Source organism: Hoplias malabaricus, chromosome 7, assembly GCF_029633855.1.
Source record: "Hoplias malabaricus isolate fHopMal1 chromosome 7, fHopMal1.hap1, whole genome shotgun sequence".
In the NCBI taxonomy this organism is placed as follows: domain Eukaryota; kingdom Metazoa; phylum Chordata; class Actinopteri; order Characiformes; family Erythrinidae; genus Hoplias; species Hoplias malabaricus.
The window spans coordinates 2563066-2589807 of NC_089806.1; the positions used below are offsets into that span (position 1 = coordinate 2563066).

Here is a 26742-nt window from a genome sequence, read left to right on the forward strand (position 1 = left end):
AATTTGGTTTAATGGTTGGTGCAGGACTCAGGATTTTTTTAAATCAAAAATATCTCAACAATAAGAAATAATTTGATGTGTATCAGACTTTACAGTCTACATTGTGGGGGTGTTTACCATTTCAGAATGTGTCAAATAGCATTGCCAAATTTCTACTGCCCCTATAAAATCCTCCAGGGAGAAACATTTACATGGTCACCAAAAGAAACTTCATGTGTATTGGACTGTACACAAAGAAAGTATAATTTCAGAGTTTTGGCAAAGCCTTCAAACCTGTAACTAATTTAAAGCCTGATACACATCAGATTTATTTTAATGATGTGTAAATGGTATCTTCCAGTTTGTAGGTTCTATAGGGAGAACTTTACAGGGGGAGAAGTTGTTTGGTAATGCTATTTTGACAGCTGTCGAACTTTTAACACATCTCCCCAATCTGTACTGCAGTGTGAAGTCTGATACAAACCAAATGACTTCTTACTGTGGAGATGTTTTTGATTTAAAAAATCCCATGTTCTGCACCAACAATTAAACCAAGTGCTATTCAGGTTATTAAATGCAATACAACTAATGCTACTGCCCATGCTGCTTGGTGATACTTGTGAGCCAGATTCTGGTGTACACAGAAGATAGCTGTTGTGTTGTGACCTGATTTGCAGCGTTTCTAAAGTGAATCTCGTTTTTAGAATGAAGCCCAGGTGTCGTCATTTGATGGATGTGTTTTGTGCTTTTGTGACTTTTATGAACACAAACAATGTGAATAGATGGTGTTTAGACAAAATAGGTACATTACATTGGGCACATACAACATATTTAGGGTACATGAATGATAGGGAGAGGTACAGAGTCAGATTTACAGATCTGAGAGAAGACAGAAACACAGAATCCTATCAGAGGACAAACGTATTCTCCTGGGTCCAAAGGGTGAAGATATAGAGAGTGTAGTGTTAATGCATTCACACCCTGATCAGAGGGAAGTCTGTTGTGAAGAAAATTAAATATCTTTATAATGGCCTTACACCACATGACCTCTATCAGGGAACAGTGTTCCAGGACATTACTGGTAGCCTTTGTGAAGAGTTCATGCTGTTTGCCTTAAAGCATTTTATATCTTGTTTTAAATTTTGATGTTTTATTAACTATCCTCAGATCTCTAATCACCTTCATTCACAGATTTATAGGAGACTGGGCTTCAGTGTCTGGTTTATGTTCTTATTTAAAGACATTTTTAAACTGATTAGAAATGTCTTCTTTATTGGAGCCTGAAGCCAGAAATTTTTTCAGCTTCTAAATAGAAAACATCCTATGAGCGAGAGAGAGAGAGAGAGAGAGAGAGAGAGAGAGAGAGAAAGAGATTAACAGTGTAAACTGGGCTCAGCCTGTGCTGCGGGACAGCGCCATCTGTTGACCATAAGAGAAATTGAGGTGCGTAATTCCTGAACAGAACCGAAAGTAAAAAAAAACAAAAACAAAGGGTAGAGAAGAGATGGAGCTGTAGGAGACGAACCAAAGAGATTTCCAGCAAAACTGCGCTGTATTTTCACACGGTGAGTTTAAACCTGAGAGACGTGTAGATTAATGGAGTGGAGATTAATAAATAATACATCACTGAGAGTGTCCAGGCGTTAAACTGAACTTAGAGCAGTGAAGTTTCTGGAGAAAATGGCGGTGAGACCATTATAAACAACAGAGAGTGAAATGGTGGCTGTATGTGAAGAGAGAGTTTGAAGAATGTGAATCGCTGCTCACGGGTTTATTGATTTAGAATAGAATCGACCTGTGTTAAATTAGCTTTCAGCTCTGGAATCTGAATTTAAACTCACCCCAGATTAACCACGGAAAAACGAATATCGAAAAGAAAACCAACTTTACCGCAGTCACACACAGAGACATACACATTCACACAATGACCACTGGATTAGGAACACCTACCTTGTTTCTCCACTCACTGTTCTGCTGAGCACACAGGAGAACTGTGTAGTTCTACAATTACAGACTGTAGTCCACCTGTTGCTCTGAATACTTTATCCCCCTTTTACCCTGTTCTTCAGTGGTCAGGACCCCTGAGTGCAGATAAAACTTAGGTGTTCCTAATCCAGTGGTAGTTCTGTGTGTGTGTGTGTGTGTGTGTGTGTGTGTAATATCATAGAGAAATTACAAAAACACTGAAATATAAGGGTTTAGCAGGGTTTATATGGTTATGGACATTTACACATTCACAGCAAAACATTAGAGACATGCTTTTTTATAAAAACTAAATCTAACTAGGCACATTTTAAACTTTGTTAATAGGTTTTGCTCTCTCCTAGTACTGTAAATAACTTGCTGTGTGTGTGTGTGTGTGTGCATGCGCACATGTATATATGTGTGTCTGTCATCCAGGTCAGTAAAAATGCCTAGGAAAAGAAAATCAGACACAGGATCATTTCCCAGTTCACCAAGACGCCAGGTGAGTTCAAAGACCCCAGTGAATTCTAAGGCAGATTTTTTAAATAGAAAAAGGGTATACACCATAACATTAAGACCACCTTCTACACGCATTGTCTGTTCTCTCAGCTCCACTGACCACAACACAGCACTTTATTATTCTACAGTTACAGACTGTAGTCCATCTGTTGCTCTGCATAAACGTTTAGACTCTAACCTCCTTGTTCCGCGCTCAGGACCCCCACAGAGCAGGTGTGATGTGGTGGTGGATCATTCTCAGCGCTGCAGTGACACTGACGTGGTGGTGGTGTGTTAGTGTGTGTTGTGCTGGTGTAGAGTGGATCAGACACAGCAGTGCCGCTGGAGTTTTTAAACCCCTCAGTGTCTGGACTGAGAACAGTCCACCAACCAAAAACATCCAGCCGACAGCGTCCTGTGTCACTGATGAAGGACTAGAGGACGAGCAACACACACTGTGCAGTGACAGATGAGCTACTGTCTCTGACTCTACATCTACAAGGTGGACCAACGAGGGAGGAGTGTCTCACAGAGTGGACAGAGAGTAGACTCAGGATTTAAAAACTGTTTTAAAAATGTAGAAACAAGGTGGTCATATTTTATGGTTGATTGGTGTATATCTTTACATTTATGATGCTTTTCCTCTCCATGGGTCCAGCTCTACATGACTCGACTCGACACGGCTCATCTCGCTTAAAGCTTGTTACTTTTCCACTGGCAACGCCGCCCCCCGCCAAATGGAGCTGGTGATGTCGTAAAACCTTGTCTCACAGCAATCGCTGGCTTTGAAAACCACAACAACAATGGCGGGAGCTGTTTACTCATCGTGTATCAAGTGTTGTTTTAATTTTTTGGACTAAACACGGGTCCATGCCCCAGTTCTCACAGATCGGTTTCACTTGTTGCTCATTCACTGGAAATTTTCGTTGGCCATCGGCCCAATGGGAGTTTGAAACTCTTCAAAACGCCTCGAGGTGAAATTACAAGCTGCCGCTGTGAGTCATAAAAATAAACATGAAAGCTGCTGTAATTTTAGAGACTTTACAAGCAGTGGTTTTCACTGGATTTGAATGAACTCTGCATTCATTTGGCCAATAAGTGCTCTGCAGGATTTACGTGTTACCATTTAGTGCTTACTTGGTTCGGTTAGAAACCAGAGCGAGCTGGGACTGAAAACCTAACTTGTTTTCAGACCAGATTTGGCCAGTGGAAAGTCAAAAGAGCCGAGTCGTGTAGGTTCCATGCAGTGCCATTAGAATCCCATTTTCAAAAAACATTGGAACATTTTGTAAAATGCAATATAAAACATAAATTTGTGAGTTGCTAATTTTCTTAAAACTTTATTTAATGGCAATGACATTAAAGTTCTGTTTTTACTGAACTACTTTAATGTACATTGTGAATATTAACACACACACACACACACACACACACACACACACACTCACACAAACTGGGACAGAGTCATGTTTACCACTGTGTTAGATACCCTCTCTTTTTAATTGGTTGTTTAAGTCACATGGTTCAGACGACAAGCTAAATCCAGATGGAGGGCAGGAAGAGTAACAGAATGGAGGACACTGTGTGAGGAGCCTATACTGTGTTAATTACAAGAGAAATGTACAAACAAATACATCACAACATTTGTAGGAGGTGATGCTTTAGCTGCTGTCAAAGCAGTAATAGAACAGTCATCTTCTCCAGACACCCTTTTACTCAGTGACTTTAATGAAAGCTCACAAATGTAGTGAGACATACAGCTTGTTTTTAGCGGATTGGTAGATCTCACTATTTTATCAGTATTTTATTTTCAGGTGTATTAACTGAACAACAAAAGAAATTCAGTGCCGTGACGCCTCTTGATGTTAATGTTGCGGTTGTTTACATTCACGGTTTATCCATCACCAGTGGACTACCACAGCACCACAAAACTGAGCAAAATACATACACTGTCAGAAAATATGTCACTGAGGAGGTACCCTCAAGGGTACAAAATATTACCTTTAATTAAGGAACATAACTGTACCTTATTCTATTTTAACTGTAGATTTTAAAGTTGTGTTGATGTCATTCGCCTCGTTTCATCTCCAGGACTTTTATTGTGTTCTTTTATTCTCCACAGTTGTATAATGAAAGATTACAGAGATCCCCCTCTCCTTCTGGAGAAGAGAGTGTAATGAACCTTTAGGGGACACAACTGGACATTAACACCACTGTCTGTACCTTTAAAGATACACTACACTGTTTGTGCCTTTCATGACAGTAATGTGAGTGTGTGTTGGTGCTCTGTCTGCGCTGGTGATAAATTTAAATCAACTACAAGAAACACCACTGAACTCCAACAAGAAACTTCTGAACAGGAAGCTGCCTCAGCGTCGTCCTGGACACTGACATAAGCTTTGAAGCCCTATTTCAGTTAAATTCTTGCAATTTTCCCCCATTGTACAACACCATTAGGGACTTAATCCATGTTCCTTGTGATATATTAGTGGAAATATTTTGAAAGACTGTAAACCACAAACCACAGGCTTTATTAGAGTGATTCATAGAGATCTCAGTGTATAAAATCACTACCTGCCCTGCAGTTCACACAGTGAATTGATGTCATCTGCAAATAAGCCATCACACTGTTTGGGAACTTAGGATAGTGGGAACATTTGGGAACTTAGGATAGTGATTGTTTAAGTTTTGCCAGTGGGATTTATGCCCATTCTGACTTGATACCAGACTTCATCTCTTCAACAGTCCATGGTTAGCATTGCCTGAGTCTCCTCTTCATGATGCACCATAGGAAACAGATCTGACTTCAAATCTGACCCTGTATCTACAAAGCCATGTTGTTGCAGAATGATGCCTGGCTAATAACCCAGGATTTCCCATGAATGGAAATTTTACACACATTGCATGGTCTGTTTCGTCACTGACACAGAAAACATGACTTCAATTTATTCATAAAACAAGCTGAAACTTGGGCTCCTCTGACCATAGTATGAATTCTACTGTCTTCTGAACCACCCGAGATGAGCTTGGGCCCAGAAAACCCATTAGCATAGAAATACTGTCAGCATAGAATTGATGTGTGGCTTTCTCCATGTGATATTGGGTTTCAGGTTACTTTCTTGATGTAGAGGTAGGCTGTGTTATTTGACAAAGGGTTTCCACAGCTTTCCCAAGCCCATCTGACAATATTTATCACAGTCCCATAAGAGCTTTCCATGTTATGCTGTCTGAGGGCTCAAAGGTCATGCACTTCAACAGTGTTGGTCAGTGTTGGTACAGACAGACTCCCTGTCCCAATTGTGCCACTAAGCCCTAAGGATTTCCCGGAATTGTGCACTTTGATGACATTTTCTAAGGCTGAGCAAAAGGAGTTTAAGTGTTTAACGGGTCAGAGCTTTAAGAGCAGAATGGGACACTTGTGACCTTTGGGTGTACTGCAGCTTAAATGCAAAACACAATGATGTAAAGCCAAACATAAATATGTTTAAAGTTAAAGATAATTAAAGTGTTAAAGTGCAGTAGCGCTGTGTGTCCAGCAGAGGATGGGAGAGCGCTGAAGTAACAGTTCATCGATGATAATAAATCTGAGTTTGGGGTGAGTTGGAACCAGAATTAGAGATAAGTTAGGAATTAGTAAATATGTAGCAAAACAGAGTAAAAACATAATGGTGATGTGTATTAATAATACGCCTGTAGGGGGCAGCATGGTGGCTCAACATTATTGTCATTGTCATGCAGTTTCAGGGTTCTGGCGTTAGAGGCGTCTGATTTTTAGAGGTTTGTTGTGTTCTCTCTGTATCTGTATGGGTTTCCTCCAAGTGCTCCAGTTTCATTCCATTGTCCACAAACACATGCTGGTAGATGGATTGGCTCTGTAGATGTGTCCATGGGTCTGAGTGTGTGAGTGACTGGGTGAGTGTGTGAAATTGACCACAGGTGTGACTGGGTGAGTGTGATGTCCTGGGATTGGTGCCCTGTATGTGGTGTGTTTCTGATTCATGCCCAATGATTATGGCTAGGTTCCTCATGTACCCCAACCCTGAACAGTGTGAAGAGGTTACAGAATATGAATAAAATCAATTAATAATCTTCTAATGAGGAGTAAATAGGTTAATTTTGTTTTATTGTCACATCGAATTAACACGTGTAAATGTGAGTGAAACTGTTAGGTCCACAATCAGTCACAGTAGTGAATACACAAAATCAAACATATTTTATATATTGGCACTAGAGATGAATTTCAAATGTAGTGTAACAACGTGACTGGAACAAATAAATGCTGTTTACAGTGTGACTGAACTATTAGTAACAGTGCTGGTAGAAAGTAAAGTGCAGGGGCAGAGTGAGATAGGGGTGAAGTTGTGGTGTGGTTCATTCATTAATATCTTAGTATGATGGTTGAAGTTTGTAATGGACTCTGGACAGGTTCACTGTGCTCTTGGCTGTTCAGCGTTCTGATGGCTGGAGGAAAAATCTTTCACAGAATCAATTAGTTCTAGACTTAACGCTTCTGTACGTCCTGCCGCTGGACCAGCTGTGTATCACTGAGTAAATGGTGTAACAGTGATGATTCTATGGATGTCCAACAATGTAACAGTATCGTATTTCCTCAAGCATTGTATTATTATGATCTAAAAATTATAAATATTTATAAGTAGTTTATTGATAAATTTGTATTTAATTTATTATTATGAACACACAGAGGGTGGTCCAGCGGGATGTGACAAGTAACACCTCTACAATGGACCTTCAAAACTCCAGGAATCAAGGAGGAACCTCTGACCAAATGTGAGTAGTTCTTAGTGTCTCTCTTGTTAGAAGTTAAACTTGATGATCTTCACTGCGTTCACCGTTCAGTTCATATGGGTTTATTATTTATATTTATATGGTTTAGCATATGGTGGACTAAACTTATGACTCAGAATCTCCTATTTCCATAAACATTTATGGATGTAGCACAATTAAACAATAACGAATAATTACTTGTAGATAAAGTATAAAATATCACCTCGACAGTAAATTAGTTCGCTAGTGATTGTGGTTTATTGTCAGTTGCCATACTATTGTGTACCTACTTCTGTCTTCTGTGTCTTTTTTCTTATTTTTCTTCCAAATGCGTGTCCCCAAATAACCACCCAGAAAACATACTGAACCAACTAACAGTCATCGGGCGCTTAGCTGCATATATGCAACCACTGGGGATAGCATAGCAAGCACCTAGCAACACTCTTGTATCTACTTCTGTATCACCCTCAACAGCAAACATTGTAGAAATTTGTGAAAATGGCCCAGAGACAGAGGTGAGCTCATCTCCCTCCAAGACATTTTTAGTTGGAGATGGATCATGAAGTATCTTGGCCACCAGAGCAGTAATCTGTATGCTCTGCTATCTTATGGTAGATTATACTTTATCCTTATTGCTCACACACTCAGACTCAAGGACAGATTGTTCCCACAGTTTTTAACGTGGTTAATCTATAACATCCATCACAACGTAAGTAATCCCCAGAATAGCTTCATCTACACCACCCATGCTCCACTCCATGGTGTTTCTATTTACACTCTGCACTTTACACACAAAATTTCACTGACTTGGTTAAGTTTCATACATTCAATACATTTTGGTTGCCTTGTATTTAATTACATAGTTTGTTATAAGAGCGTATGTCTGTTTGAACTGCAGAACAAAAGGTAAACTTTTATTGTGAGGTGGGTGGGGACATAGAGTGGGCTCTTTTACTTTGTTAGTATAGGATGGTTAACAACTACAGCATCTGCCTACCTTCGATTAATGAAAAAAAATTTCACACTGTGTGAAAATTTCATGATAATTGAATTTATGTAATAACATCATTTTGGGAGTAGGACCACGATCAAACTCCTCCTCTCAGCCCTATATATACCCCGCAAATTCACGTCATTTCCGCGTCAGAAAAACTCGCTTTATTTAGTTCAGGAGACGGATCTCGATTTGACTGCTTCACTACGTCAGCTCGCTCCTCCGTGCTGGGTCATTCCTGCTGATCCTCATATTCAGAGCCGTGTTCGGCCACTATCAAACCCACCGAGCCTCCTGTTTAAAAAACAAAACAAAAAAAAAAAACAACCCGTCTCCACCCTTTTCTCATTTTCATTTATCCAGCGGGGGGGTCCAGCTTCATATGCATTCATAAGCCACCCTGAACTCCTCCCCAAAGACTTCTGAGTTCACCTTCCCATTTCAGCCTCTACGGGTGTGGTCCGTACTAGCAAAATAGACAAATAGAAATATTTAGAATGAATTAATTCATTCATAGGGCGGCACGGTGGCGCAGCAGGTAGTGTCACAGTCACACAGCTTCAGGGACCTGGAGGTTGTGGGTTCGATTCCCGCTCCGGGTGACTGTCTGTGAGGAGTTGGTGTGTTCTCCCCGTGTCCGCGTGGGTTTCCTCCGGGTGCTCCGGTTTCCTCCCACAGTCCAAAAACACACGTTGGAGGTGGATTGGTGACTCAGAAGTGTCCGTAGGTGTGAGTGAATGTGTGTGTGTCTGTGTTGCCCTGTGAAGGACTGGCGCCCCCTCCAGGGTGTATTCCCGCCTTGCGCCCAATGATTCCAGGTGGGCTCTGGACCCCCTGCGACCCTAAATTGGATAAGGGTTTCAGACAATGAATGAATTAATTAATTTCGTAGTCATATTTTTATGACATGCTTTACATACAAAATATTTGCAACATTTTTGCAGCTCCTTATTTGAAGTGGGAACTGTTCTGTGTATATAAAGTGATTGACACTGGCATCAAATAAAAATTGATAAAAAATCAAATGACTATATATTACGTGTTGTAACATTAATTTATGTTACTTTTAGTAAAATACTTATAGGCATTTTGTATATTTATAAATAAGAAATAGTTTACACTTTAGGGGCTGCAAAATGTTTTATAAATTTTACCAATTAATTTATAAATTATAAATGGACTTTAGACTTTAAATTGTGCATTTTATTTGTTGTAAATACATATTCATTCAAAGAAAGTAAATGACATCCTGGTTTGTTCATAATTAATTATGAAGTCCTGACCATTGACGAACAGGATGAAATGGGGCTAAAGAAGTATGAAAAGAAATAGATGGAGTACAGTTTGTATTTGTAGAACTACAAAGTGCTCCTGTGTGGTCAGTGGCGCTGAGAGAGTAACCACTGAATTTAGATACAAGGTAGGTGTTCCTAATTCATCATCATTCAGTACACGTCCCTATGTTATGTAAATAGATCAGAGTCTGTTGTTAGACTTGAGTTAAGATACTGACACAAGCAAGAGGCAATGCTGATTCTTAGGTTTAAACACACAGAGTAGGGCTGAAACTAATTATTATTTTGGTACTCGAGTAATGAGGGAAACTTTGTTTCACCATGTGAGTCCAGAAGAAAAGTCTTTATACTTGTCTCATATCTTATAAAATAGACAAGTATTCATATTAATGTATACAGGCAATTATAAAACGCTGAAATCTTGTAAGAAGGGCACAGGACAGGAGTGAATGCAGAATATTTTTGAGTTTATATTGCTCAAACCTCACCACAGTCATTAATGTGTTAAATAAAGAATAACTTAAATACTTGATTTTTTTATTACTCTTTTGCCTTACCCCTTTGAATTGTTTTATGGTCTGATCTCCCGGTTTCAACTGCTGTGTGTAATTCTACATTGATCTTTGACTAGTCCCCTTCATTGAAAGACTTTATTTTGCTCTGCAATTGTTTGATATTTTTTGCCTAGCTTATACATATGAGGTGGTGAATATAATGAACTATGATTATATTGCATGAGTTGGAATATTTTGTTTACCGTATTTTCCGCACTATAAGGCGCACCGGATTATAAGGCGCACCTTCATTGAATGACCTATTTTAAAACTTTGTCCATATATAAGGCGCACTGGATTATAAGGCGCATACAATAGACGCTACAGTAGAGGCTGGGGGTTACGTTATGCATCAATTAGATGGAGCTGCGCTAAAGGGAATGTCAACAAAACAGTCAGATAGGTCAGTTCAACTTTATTAATAGATTACAACCCAGCGTAGTTTAAGGTAAAACATGTAGTGCAATGTTAATATAACCCACATAGTGGGGGGGGGGGGACTTTTCTTCGATTCAATAATAATAATAATCACAATATAGTAACACTCGAAATAGTGCAAAGCGATAACAATATATCAATAACTCAACGTTGCTCAAACGTTAAAATCACACAACACACAAAATAAACACGTAAAGCTCACTTTACTAAGTTATTCCTCATCCACGAATCCCGTTCGTTAGTGATTCGTTAATGTTAAATTCTCTTGCTGCTGCTCTATTCCCGTGTTCTTCTGCGTGACTGATCGCCTTGAGTTTAAACTCTGCGTCATATGCGTGTCTCTTAATAGGAGCCATTTTGGGGTCTTTACATAAAAAACAAATGGAAATGAAATATATATACCGGTATATATCCAGCATGCACCGCGCGCGGAAGAAAATGAAGTAGGCGGCTGCTTACCGTAGTTGCGAGACCTGTTGTGGCTCAATATTGGTCCATATATAAGGCGCACCGGATTATAAGGCGCACTGTCGGCTTTTGAGATAATTTGAGTTTTTTAGGTGCGCCTTATAGTGCGGAAAATACGGTAGTTATTATTCATTTTTAATATTACTTATTTGATCAAATAATTTATTAATTTATTTATTAATTTTGATAATGGATTATGGGCGGCACGGTGGCGCAGCAGTTAGTGTCGCAGTCACACAGCTCCAGGGGCCTGGAGGTTGTGGGTTCGATTCCCGCTCCGGGTGACTGTCTGTGAGGAGTTGGTGTGTTCTCCCCGTGTCCGCGTGGGTTTCCTCCGGGTGCTCCGGTTTCCTCCCACAGTCCAAAAACACACGTTGCAGGTGGATTGGCGACTTGAAAGTGTCCGTGAGTGTGTGAGTGAATGTGTGTGTGTCTGTGTTGCCCTGTGAAGGACTGGCGTCCCCTCCAGGGTGTATTCCCGCCTTGCGCCCAATGATTCCAGGTAGGCTCTGGACCCCCCGCGACCCTAAATTGGATAAGCGGTTACAGATAATGGATGGATGGATAATGGATTATGATTCTTTTTCAATATCTGTAATCATTTTAAAATAGTCAAATTTATTAATAATTACCAAAATAGCCTAACACATTCTATTTTACCCTGATTTATGAATGGTAATATTTCTAAATCTAGCTTTAAAGTGTATAATCATGATTCTATAGACTATTTCCCTGTTCTGTGTCTATGAGTAGAGATCAGTCCATGGAGTACCCCCATCAATTCAGTAGTGGAAGAGATCCCACTAATGTGTCTGTGAAGAGGGACCGATCCATGGAGAACCCTCCTCAATTCAGCAGTGGAAGAGATCCCACTAATGTGTCTCTGAAGAGTGACTGGTCCATGAACTACCCCCCTCACTTCAGCAGTGAAAGAGATCCCACTAATGTGTCTGTGAAGAGGGACCGATCCATGGAGAACCCTCCTCAATTCAGCAGTGGAAGAGATCCCACTAATGTGTCTCTGAAGAGTGACTGGTCCATGAACTACCCCCCTCACTTCAGCAGTGAAAGAGATCCCACTAATGTGTCTCTGAAGAGTGACTGGTCCATGAACTACCCCCCTCACTTCACCAGTGAAAGAGATCCCACTAATGTGTCTCTGAAGAGTGACTGGTCCATGAACTACCCCCCTCACTTCAGCTGTGGAAGATCAGCCCAGAGCAGCTGTGACCAGCCCAGAAATGAATGGATCCTCTCTGATCAAAAGTGAGTTATCTTTCAGCCTAAAACTGATTAGTGATGAAATAACAGTTGAACAATGTTACTGCACAGGGGTTCGTTTCCCATACAACGATGGAGCCTAGCATTGAACTAACGTGGTACGATGCATCGTTAAACTAACCAACATCTGAACTCCGACAGTTTCACAAAACCATCATACTTTGTTAGTACCACAGTAGTTTGAACCATGTTGGTTTAAACCACTGTAGTCTGAACTACGATGTCCAGACGTGTTTGGTCTGGCTTTCACAGCAGGAAACTTGCAAAAAATCACGCATTTTGTAAAATTATGCGAAAATATGAGAGTTGTGACCGCAATTACTCATATTGTAATCAGATATAATCAGCAGCAAAAGGAATAATGTTGAACTTGTACTTGAATTAATTTTTTTTTTAAATAAAATAAAATAAATAGCAATGATAAAAGACAAAGATTGTTTAGTAACAAACAAAATAATATTTCAGTGTATTTATCATAAAAAAAATAGATATTAAGTATGTTAGAAAAGTTTATAAATATGACAACGAGAACTCTCAGCAGTGTTCCTCAGTGGCGCAGTGGGCGCTTCACGTGAAAACCACGCATTTCTGTGTCGCGCAGAGGTGGGTTCGAGCCAAGGCAACAAAGGAGTGGCTCAAAAGAAGCACATTAAGGTCATGGAGTGGTCTAGCCAGTCTCCAGACCTTAATCCCATAGAAAACTTATTGAGGGAGCTGAAGGTCCAAGTTGCTAAGAGACAGCCTCAAAATCTTAATGATTTAGAGATGATCTGCAAAGAGCAGTGGATAAAACTTCCTCCTAAAATGTGCACAAACCTCATCAACAACTACAAAAAACGTCTGACTGCTGTGCTTGACAACAAGGGTTTTACCACCAAGTATTAAGTCTTGTTTGCTAGAGGGATCAAATACTTATTTCTCTCTGCAAAATGCAAAATGCAAAAAAAAAAAAAAAAAGGCAAACAACAAGTGGATCAGTGTGTGGGCCCAGGTGTTAGCCTGAAGATTGTATTGTTACTAACGTTACTTTAGTCTGATTTTAAACTCGCTGATAGTGTGTCAGAGTTGATGTTGATTTTGTGATTAAGGGAACATCATAAGGCCAGCACTTATTATTATAAGAGTAAAATATATGCACACAATTAATTAAAGTTAAGTAACACTCCTACATAAATTCACAAAATCAACGACAACAATGATAATATTAAAGAGAAACGAGCTCTTGTATTCAAATCTGTATTGGTATCTGCAGTTGAGTATAGAATAGGATCAGAACAACAACAACAACAAAAAAAACATGTGGATCAGCCCATCACTAAATTATAAGTAATTTCCTGTGGTCATTTTTTTGATGTTTGTGTTGCTGTGTTTGAACTTCACCAGACAACACTCCTCAGAAGAAGCTCTACCTACTCTCACTCTGGAGAAGGGACCTAGAGATGTGCAGCAGGATTCTTACCCAGCAGTGGAGGAGGTTTTACACAGACACAGAACCAGGATGAAGAACAGGTATGAGAACTTATTTGAGGGAATCAGAACCCCAGAGAATAAAATCCTCCTGAACAGGGTTTACACTCAGCTCCACATCATAGAGGGAGAGAGTGAAGGTGTGAATGAAGAACATGAGGTTTTACAGATAGAGAAAACACCTAGGAAACACCAGCCGGACGCTCCATTCCACTTCTCAGACATCTTTAAACCTCTACAAGGTCCTGATGGAGGTGTGAAGGCTGAAGAGGAAAAAGAGGAAAAAGGAGCAGAAGAGCAGAAGATCAGAAGAGTTCTGACTAAAGGCATCGCAGGAATTGGAAAAACTGTCTCTGTGCAGAAGTTCATTGTGGACTGGGCTGAAGGAGCAGCCAATCAGGAGGTAGATCTCATGTTTGTGCTTCCGTTCCGGGAGCTGAACTTGATTAAAGATGATCAGTACAGTCTTCATGGACTTCTGTGTGCCTTCCATCCTGAGCTCAGAGATATGGACCCAGAGATATATGACCAGCTCAGAGCTGTGTTTATATTTGATGGTCTGGATGAAAGCAGAGTTCCACTGGACTTTAAACAGTGTGAGAAAGTGTCTGACATCACTGTGACATCATCAGTGGGTGTGTTCATGACAAACCTCATCAGAGGAGATCTGCTTCCCTCTGCTCTAATCTGGATCACCTCCCGACCAGCAGCAGCCAATCAGATCCCTCCTCAGTACATCCACCGTGTGACAGAAATTCAGGGATTCACCGACCCCCAGAAGGAGGAGTACTTCAGGAAGAGAATCAGGGACCAAGACCAAGCCCAGAAGATCATCTCCCACATTAAGACAGTGAGGAGCCTCCACATCATGTGCCACATTCCCGTCTTCTGCTGGATCTCAGCCACTGTTCTTCAGAGAATCATCACACAGAGTCACACAGAGATCCCTAAAACTCTGACTGAAATGTACTCACACTTCCTGCGCACTCAGACGAACATGAAGAAGGAGAAGTATGAGGAGAAAGTGGAGAGAGACCCAAAGAAACTGCTGGAGTCCAACAGAACGAAGCTTTTGAAACTGGCTGAACTGGCTTTCACACAGCTGCTGAAGGGCAATGTGATGTTCTATGAAGAGGACCTGAGAGAGAGCAGCATTGATGTCACTGAGGCTTCAGTGTATTCTGGGATCTTCACTGAGATCTTTAGGGAGGAGTGTGTGATCCACCAGAGGAAGGTCTACTGCTTTGTTCATCTGAGTTTTCAGGAGTTCCTGGCTGCTGTCTTTGTGTTTCACTGCTGTGAGAATAACATCACTGAGCCACTGCAGTGTTTTATACCAGGGTATGGAGGGAGGTCTGTGAAGGTTCCTCTGGATGATCTTCTGAAGGGAGCAGTGGATAAAGCTGTAAAGAGTCAGAATGGACACCTGGATCTGTTCCTCCGGTTCCTGCTGGGTCTCTCACTGGAGTCCAATCAGAATCTTCTACAGGGTCTACTGACCCACACACACAGTGGATCAGAGGAAACCAGAGAGTACATCAAGAAATTAATCAAACAAGGTGGAGGTGAATTTAAATTTGAAGTTCATAATCCAACCAGCAGGTTCCTTTCTACTGAGAGATCCATCAACCTGTTCCTGTGTCTGTCTGAGATGAAAGACCAGTCCCTCTCTAGAGAGATTGAGGAGTTTCTAAACTCAGAGAAACACTCACAGGTGAAGCTCTCTCCTGGACAGTGTTCAGCTCTGGTTTACATGCTCCTGAGCTCAGAGAAGGAGCTGGAGGAACTGGACCTGAGGAAATACTGCACATCAGAGGAGGGTTATAGGAGACTGATCCCAGCTGTGACTGTCTGCAGAAAAGCTCGGTGAGTGTTATGTTATCCAGTCTGTTATGTTTATATTTATATAACAACACTATTATTTGAATATACAGTATTTCATAAATTCACTCAGCGTGTTGGGACCGTGCCCTTTTTTAAAGCAGTGTGGGACAGTGAAGAAATAGGGGTTCACAACTGTGTGTGAAAGAAATACAGAAAATAGCTAAATGATTCATGTATGTCACTTCTCAATGTAAAATATCAAAAATCCTGGGGATCTCATCTTGGGTATATATCACTAAAAGTTTGAAAAAATCTCTATTTACAAGAGACAAGTCCAAAAACTACTATTGGCTGGCTGTGATCTTTGGGCTATGAGGTGGCTGTGAATTAAGAACAGACATGTTTCTGTAGTGGGGCGGGACAATGGTGCACCCAGGCAGGGTTTGAGTCCCACTCCAGGTGACTCCTCCGGGCGCTCCGGTTTCCTCCCATGGTAGGTGGTAGGTGGATTGGTGACTCAAAGGTGTCCGTAGGTGTGAGTGTGAGTGAATGTGTCTCGCCCTATGAAGGATTGGCACCCTCTATCAGTAATTACAGATATTGAATAAATGTTTCTCTAAGTGAAAAGTCTGTTGCTACATTTACAAGCACACTAATTTCAGGATGATATTTATTTTCAGACTCATTGTTTGTAAATTAGACTCCTGGAGAACTCTTAAGTCAGCTCTAGAGTCAGTAAACTGCCCCCTGAAACTGCTGGATCTTAATAATAATGACCTGCAGGATTCAGCACTGGAGATGCTCTCTGCTGGGCTGAAGAGTTCACACTGCAAACTTGAGACTCTCAGGTGAGGTTTCTGTGATTATTTATATATATATATATATATATATATATCCCATTCTTAAAAAAGGTTGCTTTACAAAATGTGAATAAAAGTGAAATATTTAAACCCTGAACCTAATTTTAATAAGAAAACATTTTAAATGTTGAATTTGACAAATGTTATTGTATTTTGAGTATTTTCCAATTTTGAATTTGATATCTGCTATACAATCAAAAAAAAAAAAAAAAAAAAGAGATGGGGCCATGTTTAACACTACTGCAACACATTCTTTTTAAAACACTCTGTAAGTGGGGATTCTCATTGGGAAATGAGGAGGCCAGTTGCTGTAGTCATGAAAGTGAAATGTTTTCCCATCCTTGCTTGTTGTATAATGTCGGCAGCTCATGAGCTCAACAATTATGGAGCTAAATCTATGACATAAGTATTTGAATCTGAATTTTGAATATTTTAATTATATTTGCCTGAAACTTGATATGTTAAGGTGGTGAAGTACTCAGATTTGAAAATTTCACATTAAAATATTTAGAGTAAAAAAAATCTGATTAAAAAAATATGGACCCATAAATTCAAGTCGAAAGTATTCAGATTGTAGAAATACGAATCTAGGCCAGAGGTCAACCAGCGGGCTTCTCAGGAAAAAGTAAACTTCCTCAGAGAGATCTATCGCAGTATTAACCAATCACAGCGCCGTCTTCTCAAGGCCACCAATCACAGAGCAGTCTCACACCGTCCCAAATCCCGCCCTGAAAACTAAGTACTTCTTTGAAGTGAGCACTTTAATGACAGTGGAAGCGTAAGCAAAAAGGGCGCAGTCTTTAAGTGATGAAGGGAACTGAGTGTAGAAATGGGACACTTCGCCTCGTCGCTTCGTGTCCATGACTACGGCTCTAACACCGTTCACACTGCACTATCCGAGCTCTGCTCAACATTACAGTGTTTTACTGGACATTCAGACAGAAAGTTGAAAGTTGTTGAGATTTTAATCATAATCTCTTATTCGTGTGTGGTGGTGTTTCTGTGATACACGTCTCTCACTTTATAATGGAAAGCATCCTCTGTCCATAACCCACAGATTTACTGCCTTTCTGACGGATTCACCGCAGCTTTTCTGTTTAACTTTACAGAGAAACAGGCAAGATCTCCAAACTAGGTCAACACACCTGAGAGAGAGTGGTTTGATCAATATTTTAACAAGACTGAATCTCTATTACAAGCACTGTTTAATCAACCAGACCTTTATAGATATTTAAACATTTCTAGATAAACGCCATTTTCCTTCATCAATTTTTTATTAATCTGGTTGATTCAATGTAATGGTCCTTGTGTTTAATGACACATCGCCATTAAAATGTTATATTTTAAACTCCTGCAATTAGCTTGAGTTTTGTGTGTAAATGGATTGTGCCGTTCAGCAATGTCTTCAGTTTGGTTTTGAACAGGGGATTTTATCATGGACTGTCCTGAACTGCAAGACGTTTATATTATATCACTATGGCAAATTAAACAAAGTATTTCCCTGAACTTCAGCATGTTTTTAAGAAAGACACTGTACAGAAATGACACTCTACACAAGAAAACGGTCAGATCATTAATAGTTTATTCAAACAGTGATATATTTGTTACTAAACGCAAATCCCTTTTAACTTTTTATTTACCAGAATATGGCACGGAGCATAGCATTTATGTTGAAATACTTACATATTCATAAACGTCTGATTATAACACAGTGCTGTGTGTAATGGTGGTCCAGCCGCCTAGTCTAAAATTAGTGAGAAAAAAAAATAAATAACAAGAAAAAAATTTAAAAAGAAAACATAAACTTGTGGCTTTATCATGTGGAGATTTGCCCTGTTTTGGTGTAAACTTAATCAGAGACGCTGTGTAAATTGGTCAGAGGTTCAGTCAGTATTTATCCGGTTAAACACTGCGATAGATCTCTCTGAGGAAGTTTACTTTTTCCTAAGAAGCCCACTTTTTGACCTATTGCCTAGATTCGTATTTTTGCAATCTGAATTTTTTTCTACTTGCATTTATGGGTTCGTATTTTTTAAATCTGAATTTTTGTAATCTGAAATTTTCAAATCTGAATATTTCACCACCTAAAAATTTCAGGTTTGTCAAATGCCATACATAATTCCGATGTAATATATTCAAACAAATATAATTAAAATATTAAAAAATCAGACAAATATAATTCAAATATTGAAAATTCTGATTCAAATACTTATGTCATAAACATTACCTTAGTTTGATTTTTGAAAATTCATGTATCTCTAAACTCATCTTTTCCAGACTCACTGGCTGCAATCTCACCAAAGACTCCTGTGAAACTCTGAGATTAGTTCTACAGTCAGTAAACTCCTCCCTGAAAGAGCTGGACCTCAGTAACAATGACCTGCAGGATTCAGGAGTGGAGCTGCTCTCTACTGGACTGAAGAGTTCACTCTGTAAACTGGAGACTCTCAGGTAAAAAAAAAAAGCTAACACTTTAAATTACAGCCCGCTAACTACTGGGTGAGTACTTAGAAAGTACCTGTTCGTACATAAGATAAAATAAGTACTGAGTTAGTAAAGGGTATGATACTAGAAATATGTGGTTTTTACTGGGTATTTTACGAATATTTTACAAATAAGGCATGCCATAAGTACAGAGAAAGTACCTGTTAATTAAGCCGTAAAAGATAAAAATATTCTAAGTAAAGTGTATGATACTAGAAATATGCGGTTATTGCTGTATATCTTACAAAAAATTTACAAATAAGGCATATAACTACATTGTGAATCCATTGTATTTCTCAGCATAATTATAGATTATAAAATTGAATTAAAATTATGACAGTTTATGCAAGTGAATATTACTGCCATTTTATATAAATAAGGAATGCAGCTATTGTTTTGAATATAGGGGCATTATATGTACATAGCTGACCAATGATGAAATGCATGTTTCTCCTCTGCTCACATGGGTGTAGCAGGGAACATGCATCTGTGTTGTTTTCCATACTCCTCGACCCCCAAAAAGGCAGCTTTGCTCACAGCCCCATCGCCAGCAGGAGCTTCGCATAGCTTTGTCAGCTGATAAGGGCGAGGAAAAGTGATTGTTTTTCAGGTCCTGGATGCTGCAGTGATGATGTCAGCAGTAATGTTTTCAAAACAAGCTTGGACCCTTGGTGCCTGTAATCTCTCCCAGTCCAGTACTTATCAGAGAGAGAAAGAACAGGGAGTTCATGTCAGATTCTGTGAATGAAGCCAATCTAAACCATATACAATGTGAGACAGAGATTATGTGGCAAAGTGCACTTGTTATTAAGTTAGCTCTTCTAAATATCAAATATCAGATAGTCCCTGGTACTTTCCTGTATCTTACTCTTAAGTACCCTGTAATACAGGCAGTGCGGATTGTAAATTAAAGTGCAGCTTAGTCCCCAGTACTCCTACCTCTTAAATACTGGGGTGATTTCAACTAGTGAAATCTTAACATGATAGCTTGCAATTTTGAAAATACTTTTAACAGAATAATTTGTCAACAAAGACTCTGCATCCAGCCCACCAGAATACATAAACACAATTTATTAATTTTCAGATTCATTTATTTGTCACACACAAAGTTATACAAGTACAACATTGCAGTGAAATTACATTCCGTCTGTCCACTCACCCAAACAGGGGTTAGGTGTGCGCAACAGACGCGATGGCAGCAGGCGCCCGTGCCATCTTACAGTTAGAAAAAAACAGCTGGATTACAAAAGGGAAGTGGTGGTAAAAAAAAAAAGTAGGTCACAGAATGTGCCTTAAGGATGCACAGTGTGTGATCTTGAAAAAAACAACACCTATAGCACACAAGCAATACTCACAGATAGTTTCATACATGGACAAAAGCAGTAGGAGGCGTATTCAGGGGTGGACGGGGTGCAAGGTTCAGTCTGTGAGAAAGTCCAAGGATGTAGTAGCAGTCACGTGTCCTTGAGCCCACGGTTCAGACAGGGGAGGTGCAGCAGATCTCCATAGCAACCGTTCCTCTGGGGGAGTTTGACTATCAGCAGCTCAAGGCCGCTGATAGCTGGGGCAGCCAAAACAGATAAATTCAGCTTGTTTGAATCAGAGACCTGAGCTAATTGTACTTCAAATTACTGCATGTTTTGAGCTAAACGTCCCTCTGATTCAAAGTTCCATTTTTACACTGATTCAAAGCCGTTAGTTGCTCCTTGATGGAATACAAGCTTCTATTCACAGTCCCAGTCTGTGCGCCAACAGCTCTGCCCATCCCATCAGTCATGTTAGTCAGTTTCCTTGGACTGTTTACAACTGACTCAACTCTTTTAATTTTCCGATAAAACAGGGCACCACCTAATCCAATCAGCAGAAAGCCCACGGTCATAAATCCGAATAGGTATACATCTTCAATGTCCTCAATGGAAAGAGGCACCAGACATACCACGCACCACCTCTCCCATCCATCCATGGCGTATCCAGCTGTTGTTCCATCAGGGCAGGTGGGCTCCCCTGAGCCCAAGCTTCTTCTTGAGAAGATGGTGTCAGTAGCGCTGAGAGACCAGTTGATCAAAGAAATTAGTTACACAAACACCAACCAAAGATTTATATGCTTATTTTCTTTAATTAGCTCACCAGAAAAACACACAAAAACATCCAAACTCTTAAAAAATATTCTTCTCCTCATTCGTTTCCTGCTTCATTTAGTGGGATGGGTCGGATGGTGCATACCCTAAAAAAGATAACTCATTGTTGACATTATAGATACCAAGGCTCATGGATATAATTAGAATAGGAAGAGTGGACATTGGCTTATCAGGATAAAAATATGCCCTTTTCACATTTTATAAGAACATTTTGTGACAAATAGTACAGGAATTGTGGCAAAACTATGGCCAATTTCACGTAAGTGGTGTTAGCTATACAAACTATAGCAAGCCACTAAAAGATCTATATTTTATTTACTTTGAGTATTTCCATCGTAGGCCCATCTACTTTGAATTACCCCAGCTATAACTCTTATGCAGCTAAAACATGAACATTTTCAAATATATCACATACATAGCATGTTAACTAGCATTTTTAAGCATTAAAAAACATTCCTTTAGCTTAGCGTTAGTTGCTGGATATAGATAAGTTTACATATGACTTAAAGACAATAACTAAATATAATAATAAGTCTTTGGTCACATGACCACTGCAAATTCTCAGTGTTAGACCAATTCATTCAGGAATCATATACGGCTCTTCGGTTCTGAGTCGCTCCTTCACTGTGACACAGCTGAACTATCCTGAGTGGCAAGAACATTAACTTACTGAGCGGCAGACATTGTTTTAGGGTTTTGTAACTATTATCTTTTAAAGTGTGTCATTTTAAATAAAAAAATGTTCATTTTCCCTTTTATTTCCCATGCATTTTGTTGTTTTTTTGTCTCAAAAAAATTACAAAGTGAACCCCTGAATGTATGTCAGTTGAAAAAAAAAATTGGATATTAAATTAATATTTACCTGCTGACAATATGAAATAATGTAATATTTTCAGTATATATACTCCGTTGTCATGCTCAGTACTCAGGGCTCATGCTTCCCTGTTAAGAAGCTACATACTTTACAGCCCACAGAGACTAATACAATATACAGAGCACTAAGCTGTACTTATACCTCATTTAGTAGTTAGTTAAAGAAAAGTACAGGATGCCAAACTATTTAAACCATAATTAGCATCTATTTACAAGTAAGTTGAGGGTACAAAGTTACACTTCAAATTACTGCATGTTTTGAGCTAAAAGTCCCTCTGATTCAAAGTTCAATTTTTGCACTGGTCTTCCAAACATTTTGTCTTGGAGTTCAAAGCCGTTAGTTGCTCCTTGATGGAATCCAAGCTTCTATTCACAGTCCCAGTCTGTGTGCCAATGGCTCTGCCTACAGTGAATTCAAAATAGAAGCTGCATTCCTTATTCATGAAAAATGAAATCACTTACAAAAACGGTCAGACTTCTAATTAAAAATTATAATCTATAATTATGCTGAGAAGTACAATGGATTCAGAACGTAGTTACGTCCCTCATTTGTAAAATATTTAAGATACCCAGTAATGACCACATATTTCTAGTATCGTACCCTTTACTTACTCAGTACTTATTTTATCTTATGGCTTAATTAACAGGTTCTTTCTCTGTACTCACCCAGTAATTAGAGGGCTGTAATTTAAAGTGTCACCAAAAAACCTGTTCCATTGAGATGCATACATATTTATTTAATATTCATTGCGTATGAATAATAATACACAAAGACACAAAGACAGCAGCCAGGAACTCCTGAAAACTCAGATGAACAAAGCAGTAGACCTTCCTCTATATATATATATACAAAAACCGGATTCCAAAAAAGTTGGGACACTAAACAAATTGTGAATAAAAACTGAATGCAATGATGTGGAGATGGCAAATGTCAATATTTTATTCGTAATAGAACATAGATGACAGATCAAAAGTTTAATCTGAGTAAATGTAACATTTTAAAAGAAAAATATGTTGATTCAAAATTTCACAGTGTCAACAAATCCCCCAAAAATTGAGGAAAAAGTAAATTGAGCATATGACGAACAGCAGGAAGACCAATTAACACTAATTAGGTCATTTGACAACATGATTGGGTATAAAAAGAGCTTCTCAGAGTGTCAGTGTCTCTCTGAAGTGAAGATGGTAAGAGGATCACCAATTCTACCATTGTTGCACATAAAGATAGTGCAGCAATACCAGAATGGTGTTACCCAGCGTAAAATAGCAAAGACAGAAAGTTATCATCATCAACCGTGCATAATATCATCAAAAGATTCAGAGAATCTGGAACAATTGTTGTACATAAGGGTCAAGGCCGTGAAACTCTACTGGATGCTCGTGATCTCCGGGCCCTTAAACGTCACTGCACCTCAAACAGGAATTCCACTGTCAAGGAAATAACAGAATGGGCTCAGGAATACTTCCAGAAAGCATTGTCAGTGAACACAATCCACCGTGCCATCCACCGTTGCCAGCTGAAACTCTGCAGTGCAAAGAGGAAGGCATTTCTAAGCAAGCTCCACAAGCTCAGACGTTTGCACTGGGCCAGGGGTCTTTTAAAATGGAGTGTGGCAAAATGGAAGACTGTTCTGTGGTCAGATGAGTCACGATTTGAAGTTCTTTATGGAACACTGGGACGCCATGTCATCCGGACCAGAGAGGACAAGGATAACCCAAGTTGTTATCAACGCTTCGTTCAGAAGCCTGCATCACTGATGGTATGGGGTTGCATGAGTGCTTGTGGCATGGGCAGCTTGCGTGTCTGGAAAGGCACCATTAATGCAGAGAACTATGTTCAGGTTCTAGAACAACATAAGCTCCCATCTAGATGTCATCTCTTTCAGGGAAGTAATTTTTCAACAAGATAAGGCCAGGCCACATTCTGCAGCAATCACAACATCAAGAAGAAGGGGGGATGCCACACAGTGTTAAAAAATGGCCTTGTCCCAACTTTTTTGTGATTTGTTGACGCCATGAAATTTCGAAACAACGTATTTTTCCCTTAAAATGATACATTCTCTCAGTTTAAACTTTTGACCTGTGATTTGTGTTTTATTCTGAATATAATATTAGATGTTGGCACCTCCAGATCATTGCATCCAGTTTTTATTCACAATTTGTTTAGTGTCCCAACTTTTTTTGGAATCCGGTTTGTAATAATTATATAGTGTAGTCTCTAACATCTGCTTGGATGTTTGTGAAAACAGAAGACAGTAAGAACCCTTTTCTGCAAATATGAATATGATTAGGTTTTATTTGGATGAAAAAGTCAGTAAGCAATGCATAATGCAAATAGTTCAGATTTTATACTGTAACTTGTGTAGATTGCAGGCACTTCAGTATTGTCCTGCCTGCTCATTTGAATCTCTCTGGTCTCAGATATTTGTGTGTTGATGTATATTTCTGAAGATTTAATGATGGCTGATAGGGTCCTGTACTGAAGCTGTATTCTTCTCTACAGTTTTTTACACTTACAACTTGTTTTACACATTGTTCTCTTCCCCTTTCTCTGCAGATTATCTGGGTGTATGATTACAGAGGAGGGTTTTTCTTTTCTGGCTTCAGCTCTGAATTCAAACCCCTCCCACCTGAGAGAACTGCATCTGACCTACAATCACCCAGGAGAGTCTGGAATGAAGCTGCTCTCTGATCTACTGCAGGATCCACACTATGCACTTAAGAAACTACAGTCAGTTTCACACACACACACACACACACACACACACACACACACACACACACACACACACTGCTCTCTGATCTACTGCAGGATCCACACTGTGCACTGGAGAAACTACAGTGAGGTACACGCACTGCACTCTGAGCTACTGCAGGATCCACTCTGAACTGGAGACAATAGAGTTAATTACACACACACACACACACATACACACACACACACACACACACACACACCAGACAACTGTACAGAGTGCATTGCAGAATCTCCATTTTGAAATATAGTATCACTGTCAATTCAATGATTAGCATGGTCTTCAGATGCTTTAGACATGGTTTTTGCAAAAGTGCTGCAGCCTTCTTCTGCATTTTATATTAAAGTGCCCTCAGAATTTAGCAGAATACAGAGAATTTAGCAGTTGCTCTTATCCTGGGGTGCATTTGCTAGCATTGAACGAATGTGGTACAATGCATCGTTAAACTAACCAACATCTGAAGTCCGACCGTTTCCCAAAACCGTCATACTTTGTTAGTATCACAGTAGTTTGAACCATGTAGGTTTAAACCACCGTAGTCCAAACTACAATGGTTCCAGACATGTTTGGTCTGGCTTTCACAGCGGGAAACTTTCAAAAACTCATGTATTTTGTAAAATTATGAGAGTTGTGACCGCAATTACTCATATTGTAATCATATATAACCAGCAGCAAAAAGAATAACATTACTTGAATTAAAAATAAATGCATATTTTAAAATAAAACAAAAGAAATAACAGTGATAATAGACAAAGATTGTTTTGTAACAAAAATAATATTTCAGTGTATTTTTTATTATAATATATAGATATTAAGTATATTAGAAAAGTTTGTAAATATGACGGCAAGAAATCACAGCACTGTGGCGCAGTGGGCTACATGTGAAAGCCACGCATTTCTGTGTCGCACAGAGGTGAGTTCGAGACCCGAGAGTGTTTACTGTGTCGTTTTCATAACAGCAACTGAAGCTCTCACTGATGAAAGATTGATTCACTAAAGTACATTTATGCATTTGGCAGACGCTTTTATCTAAAGCGACTTACAAAAGAGGATCTAACATTCAAACTACAGCACAAATTATACAAAATACCTTACATTGATTATACAAAATACCTTACATATGCCAGGAAGTAATAAGTGCATTGAACAAAGACTTTTAGTGCAAAAGATACTCTTGGAAGAGTTGGGTTTTCAAGGATTTCTTGAATGCGGAGAGGGTTTCTGTTGCTCTGAAAGTGCTTGGAAGCTCGTTCCACCAGTGTGGTACCAGAGATAAGAATAGCCTCGACTGACCTGAATAGCTTGTTTGGCTGGGAGGACCAGTATTTCAGTTTTGGATAAATTCAATTGGAGGTGATGTTCCTTCATCCATGTAGATATGTCAGAGAGACAGTCATAGATTCGAGTTGTCACTGAAGTGTCACCTGGAGGAAAGGATAAATAGAGCTGTGTGTCATCTGCATAGCAGTGATAGGAGAAGCCGTGCAAATGCATGATTGGGCCTAGAGAGGTGGTATACAATACAAAGAGGAGGGGACCCAGCACTGAGCCTTGGGGCACACCATTGGTGATCTGGTGTCACGCTGATGTTTGTCCAAGCCATAACACATTGAAGGATCATCCAGTGAGATAAGACTCAAACCAGGAGAGTGCATTGTTCTTGAAGCCCATGTCAGTAAGTTTGTTTAGTAAGATGTAGTGGTTGACAATATCAAATGCTGCTGATAGGTCAAGTAGGATGAGAACTGAGGACTGACCTGTCGCTTTGGCATCTTTAAGAGCTTCCATTACTGACAGAAGTGCAGTTTTCGTCGAGTGGCCATCCTTGAAGCCGGATTGGTTAGAGTCAGGAAGGTTATGTTGGGAGAGGAATTTTGTTGCCTGCTTAAAGACAGCTCTTTCAATGATTTTAGACAGGAAGAGGAGGAGAGAGACTGGTCGGTAGTTCTCTACTATAGAAGGATCAAAAGAAGGTTTTTTGAGTAGAGGTCTTACTTGAGCTTGCTTGAAGGTATTTGGAAATGTTCCAGAGGTTAGTGAAGAATTGATTACATGAGTGGCTGCAGACACAATGGACGGAGCT

General features: G+C 39.5%; 1 protein-coding gene across 3 annotated transcripts in view; it reads left to right on the forward strand.

The window, feature by feature from the left end:
• LOC136701574 (NLR family CARD domain-containing protein 3-like) overlaps positions 1 to 26742 on the forward strand; it is an 87958-nt gene that overhangs the window by 48924 nt on the left and 12292 nt on the right. For 2 of the 3 annotated variants that reach the window (XM_066676165.1, XM_066676166.1), the window contains 7 exons: positions 2380 to 2446; positions 7145 to 7230; positions 11730 to 12242; positions 13641 to 15590; positions 16229 to 16396; positions 18686 to 18859; positions 24461 to 24634. In XM_066676165.1, coding sequence (XP_066532262.1) covers positions 2380 to 2446; positions 7145 to 7230; positions 11730 to 12242; positions 13641 to 15590; positions 16229 to 16396; positions 18686 to 18859; positions 24461 to 24634 — 3132 coding nt within the window. Of the gene's footprint in view, positions 1 to 1443; positions 1545 to 2379; positions 2447 to 7144; positions 7231 to 11729; positions 12243 to 13640; positions 15591 to 16228; positions 16397 to 18685; positions 18860 to 24460; positions 24635 to 26742 lie in introns of those variants that run through there. The other variant, XM_066676169.1, reaches the window with a different exon arrangement.